At 41.4% G+C, this 26339-nt stretch overlaps 3 protein-coding genes across 3 annotated transcripts in view; 2 read left to right on the top strand and 1 right to left on the bottom strand.

Moving 5' to 3' along the window:
• The window catches only part of LOC139628550 (uncharacterized), a 352652-nt gene that overhangs the window by 303848 nt on the left and 22465 nt on the right, over positions 1-26339 (bottom strand). The window lies entirely within an intron of this gene.
• On the top strand, positions 6994-12073 carry LOC139629722 (uncharacterized). Its single transcript, XM_071492507.1, has 3 exons — positions 6994-7271; positions 7547-7813; positions 11727-12073. The coding sequence occupies exons 1-3, from the start codon at positions 7229-7231 to the stop codon at positions 12071-12073; spliced, it is 657 nt and encodes a 218-aa protein (XP_071348608.1). The 5' UTR covers positions 6994-7228.
• On the top strand, positions 18922-26256 carry LOC139629613 (uncharacterized). Its single transcript, XM_071492350.1, has 7 exons — positions 18922-19659; positions 20372-20397; positions 21778-21854; positions 23091-24095; positions 24212-24364; positions 24650-24742; positions 25300-26256. Exons 4-7 carry the CDS (start codon positions 23091-23093, stop codon positions 25597-25599), a joined length of 1551 nt encoding a protein of 516 aa, XP_071348451.1. The 5' UTR covers positions 18922-19659; positions 20372-20397; positions 21778-21854; the 3' UTR covers positions 25600-26256.

Below are 26339 nucleotides of genomic sequence, written 5' to 3'. Positions count from 1 at the left end.
GAGTGACATACACATGACATTACACTTCCTCAAGATGAACAAAGAAAAAGAGTCAGAGAGAGAAGAGAAAATACAGATCTAAGAGGAGACGGAGAGATTCAGGGAGGAGCTGAGCTGTTACTGAACTACACTGTGTTCCAAATTATTATACAAATGGATTTCAGTAAAACAAACATTTGGTTTTTAGTTTTTCAATAAAAGTTTTCAATTGTGCTGTTTCTCCTGTCTGTTTAGATCACTGACATCAATCTCACAGACAGGTTTGGTCATTAGTTTGCTAAGTGAGCCTAATCAAAAGGAAACTACTTAAGGAGGTTGTTTCACATCATTAAGCAAGTCACAGGTTTCATGCAACATGGAAAAAAAGAAAGATCTTTCTGCAGATGAAAAGCATGAAATAGTTCATTGTCTTGCAAAAGGTATGAAAACTTATATTTATTTCATGAAAAATTAAGAGAGATCACCGTACTGTGAAAAGATTTGTGTGTGATTTAGAGCGGAGACAGGTTGGTTGAAATAAAGGCGTATCAAGGAAAGTTTCTGCCGGAGAGCAGCTGTGAAAAAGCCACTGATGAGTAGCAAACAGGTTTTTGAAGCTGCTGGAGCCGAAGACCCTCTTGGTGCAGGATCCTCCAGAGGCTTGCAGTTGTGCATAAAGCTGTATTTCAGCCACCCTGAACCAATGGAGAACCAATTGAAGTGGGCTCAGAAATACATGAAGACTAATTTTCAAACAGTTTTATTACTGATGAATGCCGTGCTACACTGGATGGTCCAGATGGATGGAGTTCTGGATGGTTGGTGGATGGCCACCATGTCCCAACAAGGCTGCGACATCAGCAAGGAGGTGGCGGAGTGATGTTTTGGGCTGGAAAAATGAGGAGTGAGTTGGTAGGTTCCTTCAGGATGCCTGAAGGTGTCAAAATGACCTCTGCAAAATATGTGGAGTTCCTAACTGACCATTTCTTGCCATGGTATAAAAAGAAGAGCTGTGCCGTCCGAAGTAAAATCATTTTCATGCAAGACAACACACCATCTCATGCTGCAAAAAATAGCACTGCAGCCTTGGCTGCTATGGGCATAAAGGGAGAAAAAGTCATGGTGTGGCCACCATCATCCCCTGACCTCAGCCTTATTGAGAACCTGTGGAGCATCCTTAAAAGGAGGCTCTATGAGGGTGGGCAGCAGTTTATCTCAAAACAGCACCTCTGGGAGGCAATTCTGGCATCCTCCAAGGAAATACAGGCTGAAAGTATACACAGACGTACAAGTTCAATGGATGAAAGAGTTAAGGTGAAAAATGGAATCTCCAAATGCAAAAAATACATCCATTTTCAATTCTTTATAAACAATTGAGTGTTTTGCAACTCTGTTGTGCATAATAATTTGAAACATTGTATTATGAGTTATTTAAAAAAAATACTGCCGTCGTCATTGTAGTTAAAAAAAAATTATAATAATATATAATAATATCCAGATTATAATATAATTGTTGAGTAATAAAAAATCCTATTGACTGTCAATTGTATTGACTATTCGGGAAAAAAAGAACAAAAACAGCATATGAATAATAATTCGGAATACAGTGTATAGAAGAGAGAGGAACTTCCACATTCAGAGCTCAAGCTGACACACTGACCAGCTGCTGGAAGCCTTTTTCCACACTGTTGAACTCTACTTTTACCTCCACTAGAGGGCGACATCATCCAGTAGGCGGTGCACTACTTCCTCACAGTGTTCAACCACTGTGTCAATAATAACTGCTGCTGTGAAGAGAACAAGTGTCAGACTGAATGTTGAACATCAGCTAGTTTCTCCTGTTGATTTCAACCTTGTTGTAGAGATGGAACATTGGCTGTGGATGATTCTTGCTGCTCTTTTCTTTGGTAAGATAGAAGCACAACATGTTTCCTCTTCAAACACTTTGACATATTACTGAGCTCTACAGTCAGAGCTTGAATCTTTATGATCCAGAGAATCAGAGCAGATCATTTCTGCTGACATTTGTTACCTTGTAAAAACACTTGATATGGTTGAAAGTGACAATGATCAGTGAACATCACATCTATTCTACATGTGTGTGTGTGTGTGTGTGTGAGTGTGTGACTCTCTGGATAGGTAACTCCTTAAAGCTACTGATTGTTCTCCTTGAATCAATCATCTTTATTGATTCATCTCTTCCTCTGCATGTTCTGTTCTTCCCCAGAGTGTAAAGGAGACAGAGTGATCCAGACAACAGCAGATGTCACTGCTGCTGAAGGAGACACAGTTACACTGGATTGTAAATTTGAGACCAATGATCCAAGTCACTACTTATTCTGGTACAAACAAGAAGTCAATGACTTTCCCAAGTACATGTTGCGACATGACCCATATGGAAAAGACAATTCTCCAGAGTTCAAGGAAGAGAGATTTAATGCTGAGCTCAAGAATAAGTCAGTTCCTCTGAAGATCCAGAAGCTTCAGGTGTCTGACTCTGCTGTGTACTACTGTGCTCTGAGGCCCACAGTGACAGGAAACAACACAACTCTGTACAAAAACCTTTGGAGCAAAGACAACACAATACTCCACATCATCCACTAGAGGGAGTCACACACTGTTACACTTCAGTGGTTTAATCAGAGTTTGTTGCATCATTAAACAATGAAGCTCTGATGACCATGAGGTGTGGGATGAGAACTCAGTGGATGAGCAGTATTAATAGAAATAAGAACAGACACGTCCTCTGAGGCTGTCCTTCATCTTCACTGCTGTTTCATTCTGAAAGCTGAAACTACTGGACACAACCTGACAGTTTGGTCCAGAGGACAAACATCTACACACATAATGATCACTGATGACTGTTACAGAAACACAACATGTTTCTCTGCATGTTGACTGGGTTCCTCAGTGATTGTCCACAGTCAAGGAATCATATCTGATCTGATCTCTAATCAGCTGACTGATGCTTATTTGTATTGCGCCAAGTCATAATCTACATGATCTCAAGGCTCTTTCCAGGGTCAGGTGGAGACCTGACTTTATTATAGAGAAAAACCCACCAGTTCCCACAAAGAGCAGCAGCTGGTGACAAGGTGGGGGTGGTGGTGGGGAGGGGGCTCCTTGCCTGGTGAGATCCTTTCATCTTCACCTAAAACTCTGTGAACCGGGTGAAATCAAATCTTGTTCAATTCTTGGTCCAAGTGAAGCTTAACGCTCATAATGTGGATACAATCTTGGACAATGATCATTTCTTTCACCAGCTGACTTCAGCTACACAGCATGATGCTCAGCAGGTTTGGCCTGTTCTGAACTGGCCGCTGTGTCCCCATCAGAGAGTTGTGGATTCCCTCATTTTAAACTACATGCAGCACAGCACAGTGAACTCAGTTTCCCAGTGTCTCCATCATCACTGGACAGCAGCGCGAAATTTAACGTGTAATGTAAAGATAAACAGCAAACACACTCGCTAACATTATTTAACAATTAACGTTATGTGAAAAGCACAAGCAGCTAAACACTGTACAGTCTCAGTATTAATACAAGTGTTTTAAAGGTGACCGTGATATTGCTGCACAGTGTTAGGTAATCACAAACCTACAGAGTCAATGACTTGCTGAACAGAGCTGAACTGGAAAGAGAAGAGACAAAACTGAGAGTAAATGTCTTAAACTCGAGCCTGTTTCACTGGGTAAGTTGAGCCTAATCTCTATAACGTTACAGCATTCAGTGGTATTCAGTTAGAGCTGCAGCAGCACTGATTTTTCCTTCCTGCACTAATGAGTGAAGCCATTCAAACCTTCCCGGTAACCGCCATAAAAACATCATTTACACCTCAGATGATATAAAATAATTGGTTCCTAAATATTGTACTGGCTCCAACATGAGGTGACCCTGATTAACAGAGGACCCTCCTCTGCCAGCGTCTGCTTTTGGAAAAATAAGGTAACTTTTTGAATATAACTTACATCACAGTGTAGTTACACACAGAGATGATTTTCTGCAGCAGTTAGAGCTTATAAGACTGTCTGTCAGTCAGTTTGAGCTCCTTCTCATCTGTCAGTGGTGTTTGGCAGTTTGACATCGTCCTGTTCTGCAGCAGAGACGTCTGAAGACGCTTTGACTCGTTTTCACTCTCCATGAATTATTTCCTCCATGAGAGAAAAACACGTCACAGGAAACTAAGGAAACACTTTCAGAGCTGACTGACTCTAATATGCTCACTATAAACACACTTTAACACACTCGTTAGCTTAGCAGCATTACGGCTAAAAACAACCCATAATGCAACGCTCCGTGTAGGAGTTGGTTTTACACAGGTGTTATGCTGAGTTCAGTCTGCCCGTACAGCTAAAGGGAAACGATCCTACAGGACACTGTGATGACTGTTAATGGTTGACTGGACTGAAACTGTTGAAACTTGTTCTGATTAATTGTGATCAGCCTTAGTCCGTTTACAGACTCTGTTTCATCATTAAAATAATAACATTAAAAGTAACAATATAATGAATTGTTGAATTTAAGAAAAATCAGACAGCACCAGACATTCAGTGTAGAAATGAATGAATTCAGTTCTGTTTTTAATACACTGACTCCTAATTGCTGATTGTATGCAGTTATGTCTTCAGACTATATTATTATCACTTATTGCACCTGTAGCAGAATAAAGATTCGTGGTCGTGGCTTCTGGCCTATGAGGGTCTTTCTGTTAGATGGCTTGGTGATTATTGGCCAATCAGCACAAGAGGACACACTATAAAAGCGGGTCACTTCCTGCTGAGAGCGCGCTCTGTTTCCGGTTCACCTTGCTCCCGCTCTGCAGATCTCCTGGCTGTTGCTTCCCGCGCTCCGAGCAGTGGCCTTCCTGCTGATCGCTGCTGGTAGTGACTGCTGTAGCGGATGAGGGCCTGCAGATTCCCTTGTGTTCCTGCGGGTGAGAGCTGACGCTGCCCGACTGGTATGTAGCCCACTCTGGCATCAGTTTTCTCTTTTTTATTCTTTATTTTGGTTCATGTGACTTCATGCATCATAGGACCTGGCCTGCTGTTGGCGTCCACAGCCTAATTGGAGCAGCGGCTGCTGTCGTGCCGCACACCGCAGGGACGCTGCTGCTTTGCCTCTGGTTGTTTGGCCTGTGATCGTTTAACGTGCTATATGTTTTTTTTTTACCTGGGCCCGTTTTAAGTGTGAACGGAAAAATCCGTGATTTTGAGCAGGATTCTATTTGCAGTGTTCTGGTTTATTGGGAGTTTTGTATCTAAGTTTCAGCATGGCCGTCCATTTTCCCTATCGTTTGTATTATTGATGTGATTCGTTGTTCATGTTGCAGTTATACAGCTGCCATCCAAGCTGACTTATTTAGGTATAGGTTATTTTGTGTGAGTTGTGTCTATTTACAAATAGTTTTGTGTAGTTTGTTACATGTATGATTTGTAAGGTGGGATTACCCTTTCATCTCAACCAGTGTCCAGGTTTCAGCATTCGGCCACTGTATGTTGTATATTTTGAGAAGTGTAATCCTCTAATCATGTTGTTTCTTTTAGGAGCGGGGCACCTGTGGTGGGGGGGCTGGTGTCCTCCTCTGGTGGTGGAGCCCTCTTCCTGTGTGCTGTGTCTTGAGTCTCCTGGTATTGACTTCACTTGTGTGGGTGTGTGTGCACGTGGGCTTTAGGGTGACTTCTCCTGGGATCCTGTTTCCGTGGGCCTACCCTGCCACGAGTAAGCCCCCAGCTCCAGTTATATTCATCTACCCTGCCACTGAGTGACTGTGTTTTAATGATGATCTTTGTGCTGATAAATTGTTCATAAATACTGATTGATGGAACCATGTCTCTGGCATCGTCAGTATAACGAACCTGTATGCCTTTTTGAGATATTTATCAGTTGAGGGTTCACAATTCCTTGGGTGAAATTCCCAGGGTGGTGTTGTTGGATTGCAGTATTTTACTGTTGGTGTCCTTTAAAATAAGCAGCTGTTGTAATGTATAAAACCTCGAGGTGTGTGTCTTTGTGTCCCCTCGCTCGCCACACACCATTGGTTTTGGCCTTGGTGTCCGACCATTTTGCTGCGATGCCTCATTAAATTTGTACTTATCAAAGGCAAAAGTGACCTTGCCCTGAAAATGATTAAATTCCAGCCCTGGCACAGTCTCCACTTCAGGAGAATAAATTATGTTCTTCTGTTTGCAAATCCTGAAAAATTGACCCATACTTGAATTCACCACAGCTTCCTGATTGTGACTCCTGTTACAAAAGAATCACCAAAAACAACATGAAGAACAAGCTGCTACAGTCTGTTAACCAGGAGGAAGAGTCAGAGAGAGAAGAGAAAATACAGATCTAAGAGGAGACGGAGAGATTCAGGGAGGAGCTGAGCTGTTACTGAACTATAGAAGAGAGAGGAACTTCCATATTCAGCAGAGTTCAAGACACAAACCATCAACATCACCTTTATTCAACATGCTGTCATTGGATCATTGTGGATTTTCTCTACTGCTTCTTTCCATTGTTACAGGTATGTTAGATTCTGCAGCAAGGAAAAGATTGATTTCAATATTTTCTGAAGGTGAAACATTTATTGAGACGTCTGCAACTTTATAACAGAGTTCTCTCTTCCTTTAGGAGTCAGCTGTCAAGACCTGACTCCAGTCAAGACTGAAGAGTTCAGTTCAGAAGGCAGCTCTGTTACTCTGTCCTACAAGTTCTTAAAAAAAGGAGCTGATCTTTATTATTTCTTCTGGTATCGACAATATCCAGGAAAACCACCACAGTTCCTCATCTCTCATCAGGAGTCAGGGGAAAAAATATCAGACCCAGTCTCTGGACTGTCAGTTAAAGTGAGTAGTGACAGAACCAGAATGGATCTGCAGATCTCCTCTGCTGCAGTGTCTGACTCTGCTGTGTACTACTGTGCTGTGAGGCCCACAGTGACAGGAAACAACACAACTCTGTACAAAAACCTTTGGAGCAAAGACAACACAATACTCCACAACATCCACTAGAGGGACTCACACACTGTTACACTTCAGTGGTTCCTCATGATCCAGATTCTTCTCAGTCATGAGACACAGTTGTGATGAGAAGCTTTAGAGATGAAGAGAATTTGACATGTGAGTCTCCTCCTACTGACTGCAGAGCTGCTGCTTGGCAGAGAACTGTTTGATTCCAGCTGTGAACATCAGACCAAACACAACCCACTCACAACTTCTTCATCCTGAACATTCAGTGACAACATTTCACCTCTGTGAACATGGACAGACTCACTGTCATGTTGTTCTTCTCAGCTCTCGTAGGTACGTATGTTTTAGACCAGACAACCTGAAACACAAAGACATTTTCAGAGCTTTTCACGACCAGTTTGGATATTTGTTTAGTTAAACTTCAACTGAACATTTGAAAGATCCAGATCTAGATAATAAAGAGTCATCACTTCATCACTGATAACTGCTGACTCTACTGTTGACAGGATCATTTGTTTCCTCAAAACTGTCTGTGTGATGTTTGTCAAATGATGGATGTGTAACCATGGAGCAGAACTCTAAATATAACATGTTGTTTCCCTCACTAGGTAACAGCTTAGAAGATGATATTACTGCCAGCAGTGCTGAAGTGTTTTCATCAGAGGGCCGTGCTGTTACTCTGTCCTGTAACTATTCAGTTAAAGCCAATAATCTCCAGTGGTATCGACAGGATCCTGGATCAGCTCCTCAGTATCTTCTCCTGATCACTGTTGCAAAAGAGCCTGAAGTGGTGAGAGCAAAACCTCCAGACCTTCGACTGACTGCTGAACTGAATGAAGATACTCCACATCATCCACTAGAGGGAGTCACACACTGTTACAAGACTGAGTTTTAGAGACTGTGTCTGTGGACTGATGAAAAAAACATCATGAAAACTAAGATAGAGGTGATTCCCTGGCCCCGCCCACTTCAGTCCACCTCAGCCAATGAGATTATTAGTGTGTCCAGAGCAGAAATGTTTGAGGAACTAAAAGTTGAATCAAATTGATGTTGAGGAGAAGGGCTGTGCAGCAGAGAGGCTGTTTAGTTGTTGGATTCTCCTGCAGTGGAAGAACATTGTTCATCTGCTGTCTGTTTGGCTTCAACTCCTCCAAAGACATGTTGCTTTACCTCTTTTTGTTTTTCTCTCACTTCATAGGTGAGTTTGACAACAAATGAGAGTCTCAGTTCACCTGCTGTAGCAACAAGATATTTGACCTCCATTTGATCACTTTCACAGTTGAAAAGGCACAATAATGTGTCTTTGTGATGAAGTCCTGTACAATGTAGTTGTGATGTGAGCTACAGTTGAGCTGTTTGTGTCCACAGAGTAACACTGTACAGTGACATTTTCCACTGTCTTCTCCTCTCAGCCTCATGGACAATGTTAGTCTAATGGCTTCATTTTCTCTACTTTTTCCAGGACTAATAGCTGGAGACAAAATCTCTCCTGTAAGAGATGAAGTCAGTGGAACAGAAGGACAATCTGTCACACTCACATGTCAATATGAGACAGCTGAGGAGTATGTTTATCTTCACTGGTACAGACATGATTCTGACCTTCAGGCTCCTCAGTTTATACTCTGGAAAAGAGCAAAGGGGAGCACAGATCAATATAATCCTGACCCGAGTCGATATCAAACCCAAGCATCAGACACATCAACTGAACTGACCATCAGCAGACTAACCCTGGCAGACACAGCTCTCTACTACTGTGCTCTAGAAACACAGTGATACAAAGTGTAGAAGAGGCTGTACAAAAACCTGAAGACAGATATCTGACTCCTCTTCAAAAAGGAGGGAAGTGGTATTCAAAGCACAGCTTGATATCAGATGGATTCTGCTAATTCCTGTTTTCTCAGAGTCACTGTGGTTACAGCTGCTAATGAAACACTGTGGGAGGATTCACATGAGCAGCAAATCCACATCAATGACAAACCACCTGGATGAAGCTTCAGACACAAGACTCCATCAACAACAAAAACTAAATAGATACAGAAATTATTCAGATTCAACACACAGAGATCAACTCTGGTTTCATGATGCTTTATATGTCCAGACACAGTGTCGAGTAATTTTCTGATCACTGCCTGCCTAAACTTGACCAGGCACAGAATCCAACAGAGGCCATTGGAAAAATTATTTTAAGGAGACAGTTGGATTGAGAAACAGGTTGATAACCTTTAAAGAATTAAACCACCATTAAATCAGGGAAGTTGAATCAATTCATTAACTACTTTAATTCATCTGAGTTAAATCACGTCATATTATTAATTTTCCCAATTATGATTATTTATACCACTTCAGATTTTAAATATAAATTTAAATTCCTCTAATGACTTTTTACTATTTACTTTTCCAAATAAATGAGTCACCATTGTCCAAATTGTTTCTGAGAATCAAACTTAAACTGGAATATCAATCCATTACATTTAACAATACCCCCTGAAATGTGCTTATAAACATATTCAACGTAACACAGAGATGACACACATTTCCACACAAGAGAATAAATCTGCATGATCCAGCGATTTAAACTCATATTTTTCATGTGCTGATTCACACATTCTGCAAGAAAGAAATATATACATACCAATAGTTTGGCCCCTCTTATAGAGGGCTGTGGTGTTCTTGGCCCAGTCCAGTTTATTGTCTGTGTAAACCCCCTGAGCTGCAGATGGTTCTGCTCAGTCCATATGACAACATCTTTGGCACAGGAACAATGCAGGATGTCTTCCACAGCACAGGGACCCTTTAAAGACTCAGGCTCATGATGAAGAAATAATGAAGCACTCCACATAGCTTGAGGGCACAGGCTTTGACCCCCTGGGGCTGACACCACCAGGGCCTGCAGCCTTGCTTGAGTGGAACTGAAAACAAAAAGAGAAAGAAAACAGACCCTGTGTTTCTACTGAACCTGGACTCAAACAAGTCCGGTCTCCTGGATCACCTGGGTCAGACCAGTTCATTTTACCGTGTTGGAGACCAGTGGAGAAACTAAACCTGGTCCAGTGCAGTGTTCTGAGCAGAGGCTGGAGGAAAGAGTCATCACAGTGTTTGTATGAGCAACACAGACTCAACATGTGACCTCTCTTCTGTAAAACCCATGACTGAATTCAGTGACATGTTGACATCAACACTGGTAAAACTTGGTGTTTGCTGTAAGAAGTCGTCTGAGCAGGGGGAGATGTAAACACAGCTTTAGACCAAACTGAGAGCCAAAGATGTTCTGCTGCACCTGATCAACATGAACCCAACATGAACACAACCTGAGCTGCACCACTGCACCAACCTCACAACAAGAGAGTCAGTTTGGAGACACATACACTAATGAAGAACTGCTGGTGGAAAACTGGGAGTGCATCTGAGAGACTGCTGGACTGGTGCACGATGATACAGCTCATAGACTCAACCAGTTTCCACCTGGATTTGAACAGACTACACAGGTATTAATAACAGCTCCAAATACATGCTGGCTTTGTCCACCAATCATTGAAGAGCCTCACAGAAAACAATGGTGGTGAAGTTGATCTGAAGACCTCACACTAACAAGATCTACTGGGAGAAACCTGTTTGGAAATAATGTTAATTCAGGCAGATACACTAGGCAGGACAGTGTGACTCAGACGTTGGGCTGTATGCCTCTGAGACTCAGACCAGTGTCAGATCACATCCCTGTGTATCCAGGGCCAAATAAAATAACAAGCCAAATTAACAAGTGGAAAAAATTGTCATAATTTCTGTGTGAGGTGTTTTGTGAGGTCACACTGACGTTGGCATTTAACCTTTGACCATGAAAATCGACTCAGTTCATCCTTGAGTCAAAGTGAATCTTTGCACCAAATTTGAAGAAATTTGACCAAGGTGTTACTGAGATATCGTTCACAAGGCAAAAACCATGTTTGTTAGGGCACTGTGACCTTGACTTTTGACCTTTGACCACTAAAGTCCACTCAATCAGTCCTTGTGTCAACGTTGACATTTGTGCCACGTTTGAAGGGATTCCCTAGAGGAGTTCTGGAGCTATTGCGTTCATAAGCACGAAACCACGTTTTGTGAGGCCATGGTGAACTTGACCTTTGGCCTTTAGCCACCAAAACCTAATGAGTTTGTACTTGAGTCCAAGAGAATGTTTGTGGCAAGTTTGAAGAAGTTCCTTCAACACGTTACTGAGATATCATGTCCACCAGAATGGGACGGACAACCTGAAAACAATACAGCTGCAGTCCTGACTGTCGCTGGTGCAGAGGCATAAAAACATGTAGAATATGTAAAACCAACTGGATGGTTTATGAATTTTACAATGATTCTGAATCATTTGAATATTAATTATGATCCTGTCATGTGTCTTTAGAGACATTTAAAAAATATGTCTAAGAAAAAGAAGAGTCAGCAGAAAAACAGAGGCTGATGTTTTTGGGCTTGAAGGTGTGAAATATATTGAGGTGTGGTTCTGCTTGATAACATCCAGTGATATGAGGAGGAACAGGTTGAGGAGGAGCAACACTGTCAAAGAGCAGAACAGAAAAGAACTCCCACTGTCAGATACATTCAATATCTGAACCAGACATAACACAGATACTGTGTGGAAGATGTTCTCATTGCATCACTGTGGAATGTTTCCTTTGTTTCTCATCATAATAAAAGGTTAAAGCAGGAATAATAAATGACTTTAGAGGATCTGTTTGCTAGAAACCACTGGAACAGACAATCAGAGTCTCTAACAACATTTCTCTGTTTCTTTATGAGTCAGCTGTGAAGAACTGACACCAGTCAAGACTGAAGAGTTCAGTCCAGAAGGCAGCTCTGTTACTCTGTCCTACACATACTTAAGAACAGGAGCTGGTGATGATGATTCTTTCTTCTGGCATCGACAATATCCAGGAAAACCAGGAGAGTTCCTCATCTCTCACTTGGTGTCAGACACAAAACTGAAACAAGAAATGTCTGGACTGTCAATTAAAGTGAGTGGTGATAAAAGCCAAATGGATCTGCAGATCTCCTCTGCTGCAGTCACACACTCTGCTCTGTACTACTGTGCTGTGCGGCCCACAGTGACAGCAAACACACAATGTCTGTACAACAACACAAGCTGACACACTGACCAGCTGCTGGAAGCCTTTTTCCACACTGTTGAACTCTACTTTTTACCTCCACTAGAGGGCGACATCATCCAGTAGGCGGTGCACTACTTCCTCACAGTGTTCAACCACTGTGTCAATAATAACTGCTGCTGTGAAGAGAACAAGTGTCAGACTGAATGTTGAACATCAGCTAGTTTCTCCTGTTGATTTCAACCTTGTTGTAGAGATGGAACATTGGCTGTGGATGATTCTTGCTGCTCTTTTCTTTGGTAAGATAGAAGCACAACATGTTTCCTCTTCAAACACTTTGACATATTACTGAGCTCTACAGTCAGAGCTTGAATCTTTATGATCCAGAGAATCAGAGCAGATCATTTCTGCTGACATTTGTAACCTTGTAAAAACACTTGATATGGTTGAAAGTGACAATGATCAGTGAACATTACATCTATTCTACATGTGTGTGTGTGTGTGACTCTCTGGATAGGTAACTCTTTAAAGCTACTGATTGTTCTCCTTGAATCAATCATCTTTATTGATTCATCTCTTCCTCTGCATGTTCTGTTCTTCCCCAGAGTGTAAAGGAGATAGAGTGATCCAGACAACAGCAGAAGTCACTGCTACTGAAGGAGACACAGTTACACTGGATTGTAAATTTGAGACCAGTGATCTAAGTTACACTTTGTTCTGGTACAAACAAGAAGTCAGTGGTTTCCCACAGTTTTTGATGCTGCACTACAGTACAGAAAAAGGACAAAAATCAGCAGGAAGATTTATCACTGAAATCAAGAAGCCCTCAGTTCCTCTGAAGATCCAGAAGCTTCAGGTGTCTGACTCTGCTGTGTACTACTGTGCTCTGAGGCCCACAGTGACAGGAAACAACACAACTCTGTACAAAAACCTTTGCAGCAAAGACAACACAATACTGCACAACATCCACTAGAGGGAGTCACACACTGTTACAAGACTGAGTTTTTGAGACTGTGTCTGTGGACTGATGAAAAAAACATCATGAAAACTAACATAGAGGTTATTCCCTGGCCCCGCCCACTTCAGTCCACCTCAGCCAATGAGATTATTAGTGTGTCCAGAGCAGAAATGTTTGAGGAACTAAAAGCACAATCAGCTTGATGTTGAGGAGAAGGGCTGTGCAGCAGAGAGGCTGTTTAGTTGTTGGATTCTCCTGCAGTGGAAGAACATTGTTCATCTGCTGTCTGTTTGGCTTCAACTCCTCCAAAGACATGTTGCTTTACCTCTTTTTGTTTTTCTCTCACTTCATAGGTGAGTTTGACAACAAATGAGAGTCTCAGTTCACCTGCTGTAGCAACAAGATATTTGACCTCCATTTGATCACTTTCACAGTTGAAAAGGCACAATAATGTGTCTTTGTCATGAAGTCCTGTACAATGTAGTTGTGATGTGAGCTACAGTTGAGCTGTTTGTGTCCACAGAGTAACACTGTACAGTGACATTTTCCACTGTCTTCTCCTCTCAGCCTCATGGACAATGTTAGTCTAATGGCTTCATTTTCTCTACTTTTTCCAGGACTAATAGCTGGAGACAAAATCTCTCCTGTAAGAGATGAAGTCAGTGGAAGAGAAGGACAATCTGTCACACTCACATGTCAATATGAGACAGCTGACAGCTACATTTATCTTCACTGGTACAGACATGATTCTGACCTTCAGGCTCCTCAGTTTATACTGTTGAAAGGAGAAAAGGGGAGCACAGCTCAATATAATCCTGACCCGAGTCGATATCAAACCCAAACAACAAGCTCATCAACTGAACTGACCATCAGCAGACTAACCCTGGCAGACACAGCTCTCTACTACTGTGCTCTAGAAACACAGTGATACAAAGTGTGGAAGAGGCTGTACAAAAACCTGAAGACAGATATCTGACTCCTCTTCAAAGAGGAGGGAAGTGGTATTCAAAGCACAGCTTGATATCAGATGGATTCTGCTAATTCCTGTTTTCTCAGAGTCACTGTGGTTACAGCTGCTAATGAAACACTGTGGGAGGATTCACATGAGCAGCAAATCCACATCAATGACAAACCACCTGGATGAAGCTTCAAACACAAGACTCCATCAACAACAAACTGAAACTGTGCTGAACAAAGTAAAAATGACTTTTCTGTTCATCATTTCAGATTCAAAGTTTTTCTCTTTTCAGCAGGAATTCAGTAAAATGTTTTTGCTGTGTGCTTGTGTGGACTAGACCACAACTGAACATGATTTTAATGTTGATTTTATATTTGAGGTTTTTAAATAAATCAATAATGACATAGGCTCACTGCCACTTTATTAGGTACACCTTGCTGGTATTGGGTTGGACCCTTTTGCCTTCAGAACTGTCTTAATTCTTCATGGCATAGATTCAACAAGGTGCTGGAAACTTTCCTCAGAGATTTTGCTCCATATTGACATGATAGCATCACACAGTTGCTGCAGATTTGTCGGCTGCACATCCATGATGTGAATCTCCCGTTCCACCACGTCCCAAAGGTTCTCTGCTGGACTGAGATCTGGTGACTGTGGAGCCATTTGAGTACAGTGAACTCATTGTCATGTTCAAGAAACCAGGTTGAGATGATCTGAGCTTTGTGACATGGAGCGTTATCCTGCTGGAAGCAGCATCAGAAGATGGTTCACTGTGGTCATAAAGGGATGGACATGGTCAGCAACAATACTCAGGTAGGCTGTGGCGTTTAAACGATGCTCAGTTGGTACTAAGGGGCCCAAAGTGTGACAAGAAAATATATATACAGCCCTGTGCAAAAGTCTTAGGCCACCATTACATGTGTTGTTTTAGCAATGCTGTAATGACCATGTATAATTATTTCTCAGTCTCTTTATTAGAGCACAAGCAGAAAAAACAGGAAATGTGTCTGTAGTATTAAAAAACTAAAAAGTAATAAATAATAATAGATAATAAAAATCAGAAAAAACAGCCCCTCATAAGTAAAATAATAAGTATTTATTGTGACCTCCCCTTGCACTTGAGCAATAGCTGGAACCTGGCTCTCTGAAACCTACATGGAATGGACCCTAATCAGTGTCATTGCTAACACCTGTGTTTGTCCTGTTGTTTCATGTCAAGATGACTGCTGTGAAAAAGGTCTATTACACCAGGTTTGTGCAAGACATACATGAGCATAACATGTAGGAGCCTGTTGCACTGGTGGACGATTCATCTCTCGATTTGTTTGGTCTGGTTGCCACGGTGATGCACAGGGTTTGGGTCACGTGGGCACTGGGGGATGATGGCCGCAGGTGATATAGGGAGCTGGTTCACCTGCACTGGGGTTGGAGAGAGGCGAGTGTGGGGAGCCGCGATTTTTTGTTGACCGCTTTTGTTCAGTTTGTTGTTTAGTTACACACGTTTTCCATCTTTTAGGCGAGTGTGTAACTTGTGAGCCGCTGATTGTAGCTGTGCTGTTTTTATTAAATCATTAAATAACTCACTGGACTCAGCGAGCTTAAAGGAACCAAGACAGGCCTCAGCTCATCCTCTCGGAGGACCTCACAGGAGCAGGCAGGTCGACACATCGTCAACAACAAAGGCAACAAGGAAGCACAGGAAGTGCAGCGGCGCCAAACTAAAGACAAAGCGCCACATCACACGTCTGTCATGGAGGACAGGTAAGCTCACCTGTGCATGTGTGTGGAGAAGGAATCCGGATTGCATCAGTGTCGAAGTGTCTCGGTTTGGAGCAGGTGAGTGAAGCGATGCTGGTCGGACACGCGCTGTCTGTGCGTTTTGTTTGCTCCGTGCGCTGAAAGACGTCCGCGCTCTGTCGCTTGTGAATGCGAAAGTTTATTGTGTTTCAAGGAGAAACGCTGATGCTGCCTTGTTGAAATGAATTGTTCTGATTGCGCATTGTGGAAGGATTTAAATGTCACAGTTCGCTGAAACTGAATGAAAAAAGGGTTGAAATGAGTCAAACAAATGACGCTGCCTCCTGCTCTGTCATGGAGTCTGGGAGCAGGGAAAGGAAACTCACTGAGAAGGTTCTGGTGAATAAAATTGAAAAACTGCAAAATGAACGCAAACGTGTTGTGGATAAAATCAAAGGTTTGATCCCAAAAATGAAAGAGCTCATGAAACAAGGGGAAGATGTGTTTCAGGTGAAACAATGTTTGGGGAATTTAAACACACTGTGTGAAAATGCCACAACCTCACACAACCAACTGTTGCCTCTACTTCCTGATGAGGAACTCATTAAACAGAAGGAATGGTTTTCCAGCATTATGAACTACAGCAACACATTTCAAAAGGACACACAAAAATGGATTGTTGAAACTGAACAAAAAACCTCTCAGGAACAACAGGATTCACCAGAAATACCATTGCTCTCTGTGGAAATGAATGAAGCAAATGAAATTGTGGATGACATTAAACCAGGCGACAGTGTTTCAAATGTTGGAAGCCACAAAACATCTCAGTCACAACGCTCTTCAACTTCTTCTGCACGCTTGGTGGCAGAAGCTGAGCTGGCAGCCTTAACCATGAGGCACAAATTATTAAAGGAAAAGCATGCTTTGGAAGAAGAGGAACAACGCCTGCGCAAAAAGAGAGAAGAGCTCAAACTGAACACTGAAATGGCAGAAAAAATGGCAAAACTTGAAATTCTCAAGACAAAAAGCACAACTAGTGGAAAAAGAACATCAAAAGTCTCAGATGGAATGAAATCATATTTGGAAAAGGCACAAACTAAACAGTTACTCAATGTCAATGCAGATGAATTTATTCCAAAACAAACTGAAACAAATTCAAACAAGAATACAACTTCATATGAACAAAACCAAATGCAATTTCATATGAGCCCATCCAACACACAAGATTCACATGGACAACAAGGACTTAACACAGCGGATCTGGAAACCAGCAATGACGTTCTTGGCATCATGAGGAAACAAAACGACATAACAACATTGCTAATGCAACAGCAATGCCTCTCAGCCCTACCTAAGAGAGAGATCCCAATTTATGACGGTGATCCATTAAAATATCACACGTTCATCAAAGCTTTTGAGAATGGAGTTGAGAGGAACACAACTGACAGCTGTGATCGTTTATATTTTTTGGAACAACACACAAAGGGTCATGCTGAAGAGCTTGTGAGAAGCTGCCAACACATAAATCCAGAACGAGGATACACCAAAGCAAAAGCTTTATTAAAGGAGCAGTTCGGAAATGAACAAAAAATTGCCTCTGCTTATATGGACAAAGCCCTCTCTTGGCCTCCAATTAAAGCAGAGGACCCAAAGGCCCTGCAGGACTACAGCCTCTTTCTTAGAGGCTGTTGTAACCCCATGGAGGATGTGCACTATCTTTTGGATATGGATATGCCTTAGAACATGTTGAGCATTATTAAAAAACTGCCCTACAAACTTAGAGACAAATGGAGAAACCGAGTGAGTGAGTGTGAGTTGCAAGAACGATATGACAGAAGAGCTAGATTCACAGATATTGCGGATTTCATTGAAAGGCAAGTGAAAATTATGACAGATCCTGTGTTTGGCAATATACAAGACTCTCAAACAATAACTATGAATAGAGGAATAAACAAACCCAAGCCACAGCTTCGTCCTGGAAACAAGGGCAGCAGTTTCGCTACCACTGTCGGCCCTCTGGAGAACAAACATCAGTCTGCAAAGAAAGAAAGGGAAATTAAACAAATGGGAAGGAAAGCATGCATCTCCTGTGGAGGAGGACACACGTTAGATGTATGTGTACAGATGGGAAGAATGCCTCATGAAAGGAAAATAGGCTTCTTAAAGGAAAATGGCATCTGCTTTGGCTGCTTGTGTACAGGACACATCAGTAAAGATTGCCGCAAAAGGATTTCCTGTTCAAGATGTAGCCTTAAACATCCCACTGTACTTCACAAGGAACCCGTTAATGATTCTGAGCAGACAGAGAGGAGCCCAGAGCTGCGTGTCGATAACACACTGGTGTCAAGTGGTCTTACAGGGGCTGGAGACCAGGACTGCAAACTGCCTATTGTGCCGGTACAGGTTAAATCTAATAAAGGAACCAAAATTGTTATCACTTATGCTTTCTTGGACCAGGGGAGTACGGCTGTGTTTTGCACTGAGAGCTTAATGCAAAAGCTCCACCTCACAGGAAGGAAGGGGCGCATTCTCCTCCGAACCATGGGCCAGGAGAAAGTTGTACACAGCAACATTGTGTCAGGACTGGAGGTTGCAGCACTGGAGGGGGACGATTTTCTCGAGCTGCCAAGAGCTTACACACAAGAGTCCATGCCTGTGAACAGAGGAAATATTCCGACTGAAAGGGATATTAAACAATGGTCATATTTGAAAGACATTCACTTACCTCAGATTGATGCAGGAATAGAGCTACTCATAGGAACCAATGTTCCTAAAGCACTGGAACCGCTGGATGTGGTGTGTAGCGTGAATGATGGACCATATGCTATCTGTACCTTGCTGGGCTGGACTGTTAATGGCCCACTGACAGGAAACAGTGAAGATACTGTTAACTGGGAGCATCCACAAATAACTGTCGACAGAGTTTCAGTCATGAACCTGGATGACCTCTGGCAGCAACAGTTTAAGAATGACTTTCCTGAGAGCAGCATTGAGGAACAACCTGCAATGTCAAGAGAGGACCAAAGATTCCTAGAGTTTGTCACCAACTCAGCAAAACAGGTGGAGGGGCATTATCAGATTTCGTTGCCTTTAAGGAATATTGATGTCAGTATGCCAAATAACAAGAGAATTGTTGAGCAGCGTTTGTGTTATTTGAAAAGAAGGTTTCAGAAGGACTCAACATTTTTATACTGAGTATAACACCTTTATAAACGACCTGCTGGCTAAAGGCTACACTGTTAGCCCAGATTTCATTTCTACTCAAACAATCAATTTCAATGTACATAGATAATTTAAGTTTGATTGTAGAACTATTAAATTTGAGCGCAGTCTACTATTTTGAAGTAGAATAAACTTACATATGAAAGTAATGTCATGAATCAGTAAGTTTAAGTTAAATGGGATGGAATTTTTAAGTTTTGGTCATGACCACGCCTCTTAAATTCCTGCTGCATTAAAGTAGTGTAGGAAGGTTCGGGGTTCACAAGGTCATTTTTCAACTTAGGGGATGCTACAAAGAACTTTTTTTTTTTTTTTATTTTAATACTGAAAACATTTAAAAAGACATGGTTAGCCATTACTGGTGATATTTAATGTTGTTATCAACTATGCAGAAACACCTTTTAAGCTTTATATCAGTGATTGTATTCTACTAGTAGAGTCTACAATATCTAAAATCATAAAAATATTGACTTTATGGTTTATGCAAATAACTCACTAATCCAATCTTTAATAGATCTTTAAGTTCTAATCTTTTTTACTCTACACGGGCAGATATTTACTGTAGCCTATCAGTGTTTGTGTGATTTTTGTCAGTCGGAAAATCATTTGCCCGATTATGCTGACACCACTTGAATGCAGCATAGTTCACCTGCCTGAAGGCATGTTGCAGCACGTGACTTCACCTGTATTTTCAACTGTTCGCTGCTGGAGTAACGGAGACGATAAAGGAGGGCGACAGGACGACTGGATCTGGTGAGTGAGCGACCGCATTTTATTCTGTGGTGGCTTTTGATGTAAAGTTAGCACTAACCTTGGCTCCAATGACTGTTAAGGCAGTGGGGGAAAAACGTTTTCATTAGCTAAACTGAAGTGGTAATGTTAAGACACATTTGGCTGGCAGCGTAACTGTAAAGCATTTTAACGGACAGTTTCTCTTCTAAGACACACATAGCTTTTGTAGCTGTTTGTGAGCAGTGAAAACAACATTTTAATTATTAACACTGATGCTTCCACTTGTTAGAGTTAGAAGTGAACCCCCCCCCCCCCCAAAAAAAAAAAAATAAATAAATAAATAAATGAAATAAAAATGTTGCCACTGTTGTGGCTGGTGAAAAGGTTGCTTTAAAAGATATTTGAAGCTCTTGTTTTTCAGCATTGGCACTCTTGCTATGCTCATTGTATATTTTTGGGTATTTTTTCCACTCAAGTTATCTGCCATTAATTGTTGGTACATCACCTGTCAAATGTTAATTGTGTTCATGTGACCAGGTTGTGATATTGTAGTGAGCATATGACCCTCTTAACTTCAACAACGTAACATTAGTTTTTAGGAAGTGGATGTCAAACAAATGGCATTATACAGTTTTACAGAATTAAGAGTCTTAAAATAGAGATAGATGGTAGAGGATAATCTAACATTACTTCCCAGTCTCTCATGTTTTTTTTCTTTGTTATTGTGTTGCAGGTCTCCAGAAGACATGTTGTGGAAGTGTAAGTACTGCCCTTTCATCTGTGAGAAGAGAGCACAGCTTTTTAAGCACTATAGACTTAAACATGGGAGCTATGCAAGAACAGAACCATTTCCATGTTTACACCAGGAATGTCTGTGTACATTCAAATCACTCAATGCATTAAGAATACACTTATCCCGCCTTCACACCAAACCTTCAGAACAGCAACCAACTGTAGATGTACCAGTAAAGTTTTGCTGTCTGTCATGTGGGTTTTCTGAGTCTTGTACTGAAACTGAGTATTTTAGTCACCTGCATAATACACACTTAAAAGTCAACCATTAAGTCAGTTGCCCTTATAAAGACTGTGACTTTGAAAGCAGTGTCTACTCCACTTTCAAAGCACACAAGAGTAAAGCACACAAGGAACACAGCTGGAAGAGGTTCAAGTCAGAAATCATTGGTTGTAATTATGAAGGTCATGATCAGGATGATGCACAAGAGCAAATATCAGATGCTGATGACATGGCAGAGTTGGAAGAAGTTAGTGAAGAAGCTAGTGAGAATGATATTCATGTTTTAGGAAAGCAGCTAGAGCACAACTTAGCATCTCTTCTGTTAAAGATGCAAACAGTTATGCACATACCAGAGAGTTGTGTGCAAGAGATATTACAGCAGCTTTGTCAAATCAATAAGCTGTCAGAGCCACTTCTGCACAACAAAGTGAGGGCTACACTAAATAAGTACTTTGATAATGTCAGTGGTACAGTTGTCAGTGAAATTACCAGTGCTGTGTCAGAGTGTAACATGATGTCATTTTGTGCCAAAGATGGACCCTTAGGAACTGCTAAAAAGAGAGCAGCCTATGTACGCAAAGAGTTCCCACTGGTAAACCCCATTGAATATGTTGTGGAAAAAGGCAAAAAACCTCTTGCATATGTCCCCATTGTTCCAATGCTCCAGAAGCTGCTTAACAAAACTGATGTGTTAGACAAAGCTATGTCAGAAAAAGTCCATGTACTGCAGGAATACACATCTTATGCAGATGGGCAGTACTTTAATGAAAATTCTCTTCTTGCAGGCGATGAATTCACAATTGCTCTTGGCCTTTACATTGACGACTTTGAAGTAGCCAATCCTCTCGGAACGTCAAAACTGAAACATAAAATGTGTGCAGTATATTGGGTCATTGCAAACATACCTGCAAAATACAGGTCCACCCTCAACTCAATCCAGCTTGCTCTGCTATGCAATACCTCCACAGTTAAAGATTGTGGTTATGCAAAAGTTCTGCAGCCTCTCATCTATGATTTAAAGATATTGGAGCAAAATGGTGTTTACATAGAGTCACTAGGTGCAAGTGTGAAGGGCACAGTCTTATATGTTGCCGCTGATAATCTTGGTGCTCACTCTCTTGCAGGATACTTGGAGAGCTTCAAGGTCGACAAGTTCTGCAGATTCTGTCTAGCAAGCAGCAGAGACGCACAACAGCAAGAGGTATGTTCTGGATTCTTTCAACTCAGAGACAAAGACTCTCATGATAGGCAAGTGCAGGAGGTGAGAGAGGACACAGCACTGACTCAGACTTATGGTGTTAAAAGAGCATGTCCATTAACTGAAAATCTCGAGCACTTTCATGTGGTCACAGGGTATCCTCCCGACATCATGCACGATCTCTTTGAAGGCATTGTGCCAATTGAGTTGTCCCTGTGTCTTAAAAATCTGATAAGCAAGAGGTATTTCACATTAGATACACTAAATCAGACCATCAGACACTTTAATTACACATTCACAGACAAAACAGACCGCCCTCAGATCATCGGAAAGGGATTTTCCACCAAAGGAAGCATTGGTGGAAATGCCCATGAGAATTGGTGTCTCATAAGGCTCCTCCCATTTCTTATTGGTCACTCTGTTCCTGAGGGTGATGACACTTGGGAAATTCTGATGCTTCTTAAAGACATAATCGAGCTGGCTATGGCACCAAGGCATACTGAAGAGACACTGCATTTCATGGAATGTAAAATAACAGAACATAGACGGCTTCTGAAGTCAACTTTTCCAGGTTTTCAGTTAAAGCCAAAGCATCACTATCTCGAACACTATCCTTACCTTGTGAGGAAGTTTGGTCCCTTGTGTGATGTTTGGACAATGCGCTTTGAGGGTAAACATAAGTTCTTTAAAAAAGCAATTCGAAACGCTCAAAATTTCAAAAATGTTGCATTGACACTCGCTACAAAACACCAGAAAGCAGTCAGTTACCATCTTGACTGCAGTGCATTTTTCAAACCATTGGTGGAGATGACAAGGGTTACCCCAGTTTTGCTAGCCTCTTTCCCTTTGAATGTTCAGAGAGTATTTGCTCAAGACATTGCAAAGGTAGATTCTGTTCTGGATGTGTCATCTGTCTGCATAGAGGGAATCATGTATCATCCACGTATGATTCTCTCTTTTGGCGCATGCTCAGGTCTCTCTGAATTTGCCCAGATTGAAAAGATTGTTGCAGCTAACACAGAAATCCTGTTCATCTGCCACAAAATGACCGCATGGTACTGTGAACATTTGAGATCTTACCAACTTCTCTGTGGTGATATCCCCTCCACACATGTGGTCAAGATATCGGAGCTGAATGATGTCCTCCCGTTATCAGCATACAGGGTCCAAGGAGAACTTATGGTAACATTGAAACGATATGTTATTTGCTAAATTCTTGTGCATATCCTTTCTCCCCAGATGGCTCTGCAAGAGAAATTCATCTTGAGGGTTATTGTCTCAGAGGGAGACATCAGAAAATTGACAATGACAACACGACCGGACACACTTGAAGATTTAATTGGCTGGCTTAAAGGCACTCTCCAAGCAAATTACAACTTCGTCCTGCAGTACCAAGACCCCGACTTTAACAATGAACTGTGTAACCTTGAAGATGTCTCAGAGCTCCCAGATAAGCCAACAATTAAAATCATCCCTATGATTGAATTGGTACCATTCACTCGACCAGTTGAAGAACCAGTTGAACAATCTTCATTGTGTAGTGACGCAAGCAGCTTGGCAGACACCGAGATCCTGTCCAACTCCTCTCTGGATAGAAGTGCACCATGGCCAGAAGTGTTTGAAATCCCAAAATTTTCAGTTGATGTGGAGTACCGACTCCGTCAAGGTAACTTGCTATATCTCAGGGATGGAACCCATCTTAAAGTGACAAAAGAGTTAAAGCATGATATCCTTCAGAAATTGGCTGAGGTCATCTATGCATTTGATGCCTACCCAAAAAAGGAAGATTTGGCGGCTGTTGCACAAGCTTTAGTAGAAACGCACCCATGTCTTAAAGAAGCGGGGTCACCGTCTGGCTGTGTTGGATGGAAGAATAGTTTGATGTTCAAGGTTGGAAATTACAGGGCCAAAATGCGCAAGCTGGGCCGACTTGGCGTCACCATCAACAGTGGTAAACGTGGAAGATACTCAACAAATGGCGATCCTCCAAACAAGGACATAAAAAAGCCAAGGAAAGGAGAAATAAATTTCCTGCCTCAGTATCCAGAGGGCTTAGACGACCAAAATCTGGAAGCAGCTCGCCAGGTTCTAGTCAATGAGATGATTAAGGCGAAGCCAAATAGGTCTCTTATTAAAAAAGAGATGGATATGACCTTTGCTCTTCGGAGAAAAGAAGTTGTGACAGACAAGCCTGCAATTACCCAGATTGTACAGCGATGGCCAGCACTTTTCTCTGAAAGCGAGGTTTGTATGCCTGTTTTGAGTATTTACAAAAAGTGGTCAACACTATGTGACCCAAATCATGTTGAGAGTCATAAATGTCTTTCATTTGACCATGGACCTATACATTATATTTTCAGGTGTGTTATGAGTTCACCCGAGTGGTGGGGAAAAATCTCAAAGATAACTTCTTTGAGGCACTTGACCGTTTCTCACCAAACTTGATGGACCTCTTCAGGAAGAAGAGGGGCCTCAGTGGACAGCTTTTAACTGACCTTTTACATCAGACAAGGGTAGGCTGATTTGTCTAACTAAACTGATTGCTTGTCTTGCTTCTCCATTATTCCCCCTTTCTTCTAATTTCATTACTTTTCACTGCTCCCCCATTTCCATTTCCTCTTTTCTCCAACACTTCATACTTTGCTCTTTTCTTATTTTTATCTCTCCTGTTCTGTCATTCTATCTACTCCTCTCTACTTTCTTTACAGGAAGTTTGTAATAAATTAATTAAATTGTGGTGATTTTGTATTTAACCATATACAGTATGAGTGTACTTAGTTATGTCCACTATCTTCCAGACCACTGAGCCAACAGACATCAGGTGCCTTTGTCTTCGAGGACTGCCAGTCATCTTGGGGGATGACCCCTCTGCATTCTTCAAAACCTGCTCGGTAAGTAACTGAATTTGTTTTGAATATCTGCATTATTGATTCACAACATGACCATTTGATAGGAATTCACAATAAAAAATTAAATTACTGATACCTACTCTAAATTACAAACAAATTAACATTATACAAAAATTTGAACTTTCACCTTTGTCTTTATTTCTGTGAAACTGACATCAGCTAGTGTGAGATGGGGCCACAAGGAAGGACCCCTCTTCTTATTTTGCTGAGGACTATGAAAAACCCTTACATAAGTTCTTACTTTTTGAGATTAAATAACAATACTGGTCTTAAATTTGTATCAACTGCAGTAATTGCATCTGTACTGGATATAGTTTTTACACTTTCAACTTTCAACTTTTCAGTTTGACTAGGGCTAATAAAGCTCTCCATCTCTGCTGAGCTACAAAACCATTTCAGCACACAGGTTTTCAAACGGCTTCTTGTAATGCACAGATCAAATTATGGTGATGTAAAATTGGTGGTGTCCTTTCTTAATTTCTGTGGTCAATGCAGCATTATTGACATTACAATGTCCTCTCTGTCTCTTTTTCTGTTAGGATGCAACTGACAAGGACTCGTACAGTGAAACTCCAGTGGGAATCCTCTGCATTGATGAACATCCTCAACTCAACCCATCCAGAGTGAGCATCGTCTTGGAAGGGAGTGTGGTAATGGAGGAGCTGGCCAACCTGCCACAGGCTTTCTGTGTCCTTTTTGGACTGATCTATGCCTTGCACTTGGATTACCCCAAGTGCATGAAAAGCACCTTCCTCTTTATTCAACAGGTCATGCTAAACCTGGGTAGAGGTGAGCTGAAACCCAAAATTCAGTCTTTGAAGAATCAACTATCTGTGTAAAACTGGGGTCTGAATACTTCTGCTCTGGATCTGAGTGCTTGGTTATCTGTGATGTTGCACTTTAAAAATACCATGTTTACTGTGGCCACTGTTTGATATGCAAGTTTTTTTATGCGTTGCCACTGATTTTGCTGTTTGATTCCATCCTGATTGGTGTATGATTCATGTTATCAACACTGATCTAGCAGTTTGGTTCCATTCCTATTTTAAGCTACAGTATGTTTTATGGCATTGACACTGATTTTGTAGTTTAATTCCATGCTGATTGGTGTATGTTCGTGTTATAAGCAATGATCTAGTTTCATTTCTATTGCATTGGCATTCATTTTGAAGTTTTAATGCCAGCCTGATTCACAAGAGTGCAAGGAAAGCACCTTTCACCTTCTTCAGCAGGTCAGACTCAACTTTGGCAGAGGTGAGCTGAAACCCAAAATTCAATTTTTGAAGAATTGAGTATGTGTTTAAAACAGGGAGTCTTGTTTATTTGTAATGTTGCACTTTAAAAATACCATTACTGTGGGCACTGTTTGATATGCATGTTTTTTATGCATTGCCACTGATTTTGTGATTTCATTCCATGGCGATCGGTGTGTGATTCATGGTATTAGCATGGATCTATTTGAACACATTTTATTAAACTTGTCTTTCAAGAATGTACGCCTATGGTTTTAATTTTTATTTTCTTAATTTAATCTGTATAGTTTATTTTGTTTTATTAGACAGATTTTATTTATAGTGGA

The sequence above is a fragment of the Trachinotus anak genome, unplaced genomic scaffold (assembly GCF_046630095.1).
Source record: "Trachinotus anak isolate AG129_WGS33_773 ecotype Australia unplaced genomic scaffold, CSIRO_AGI_Tana_v1 ptg000012l, whole genome shotgun sequence".
NCBI lineage: Eukaryota > Metazoa > Chordata > Actinopteri > Carangiformes > Carangidae > Trachinotus > Trachinotus anak.
Note: the sequence above shows the minus strand (reverse complement) of the source record. Positions and strands in the feature narration are given on the sequence as shown.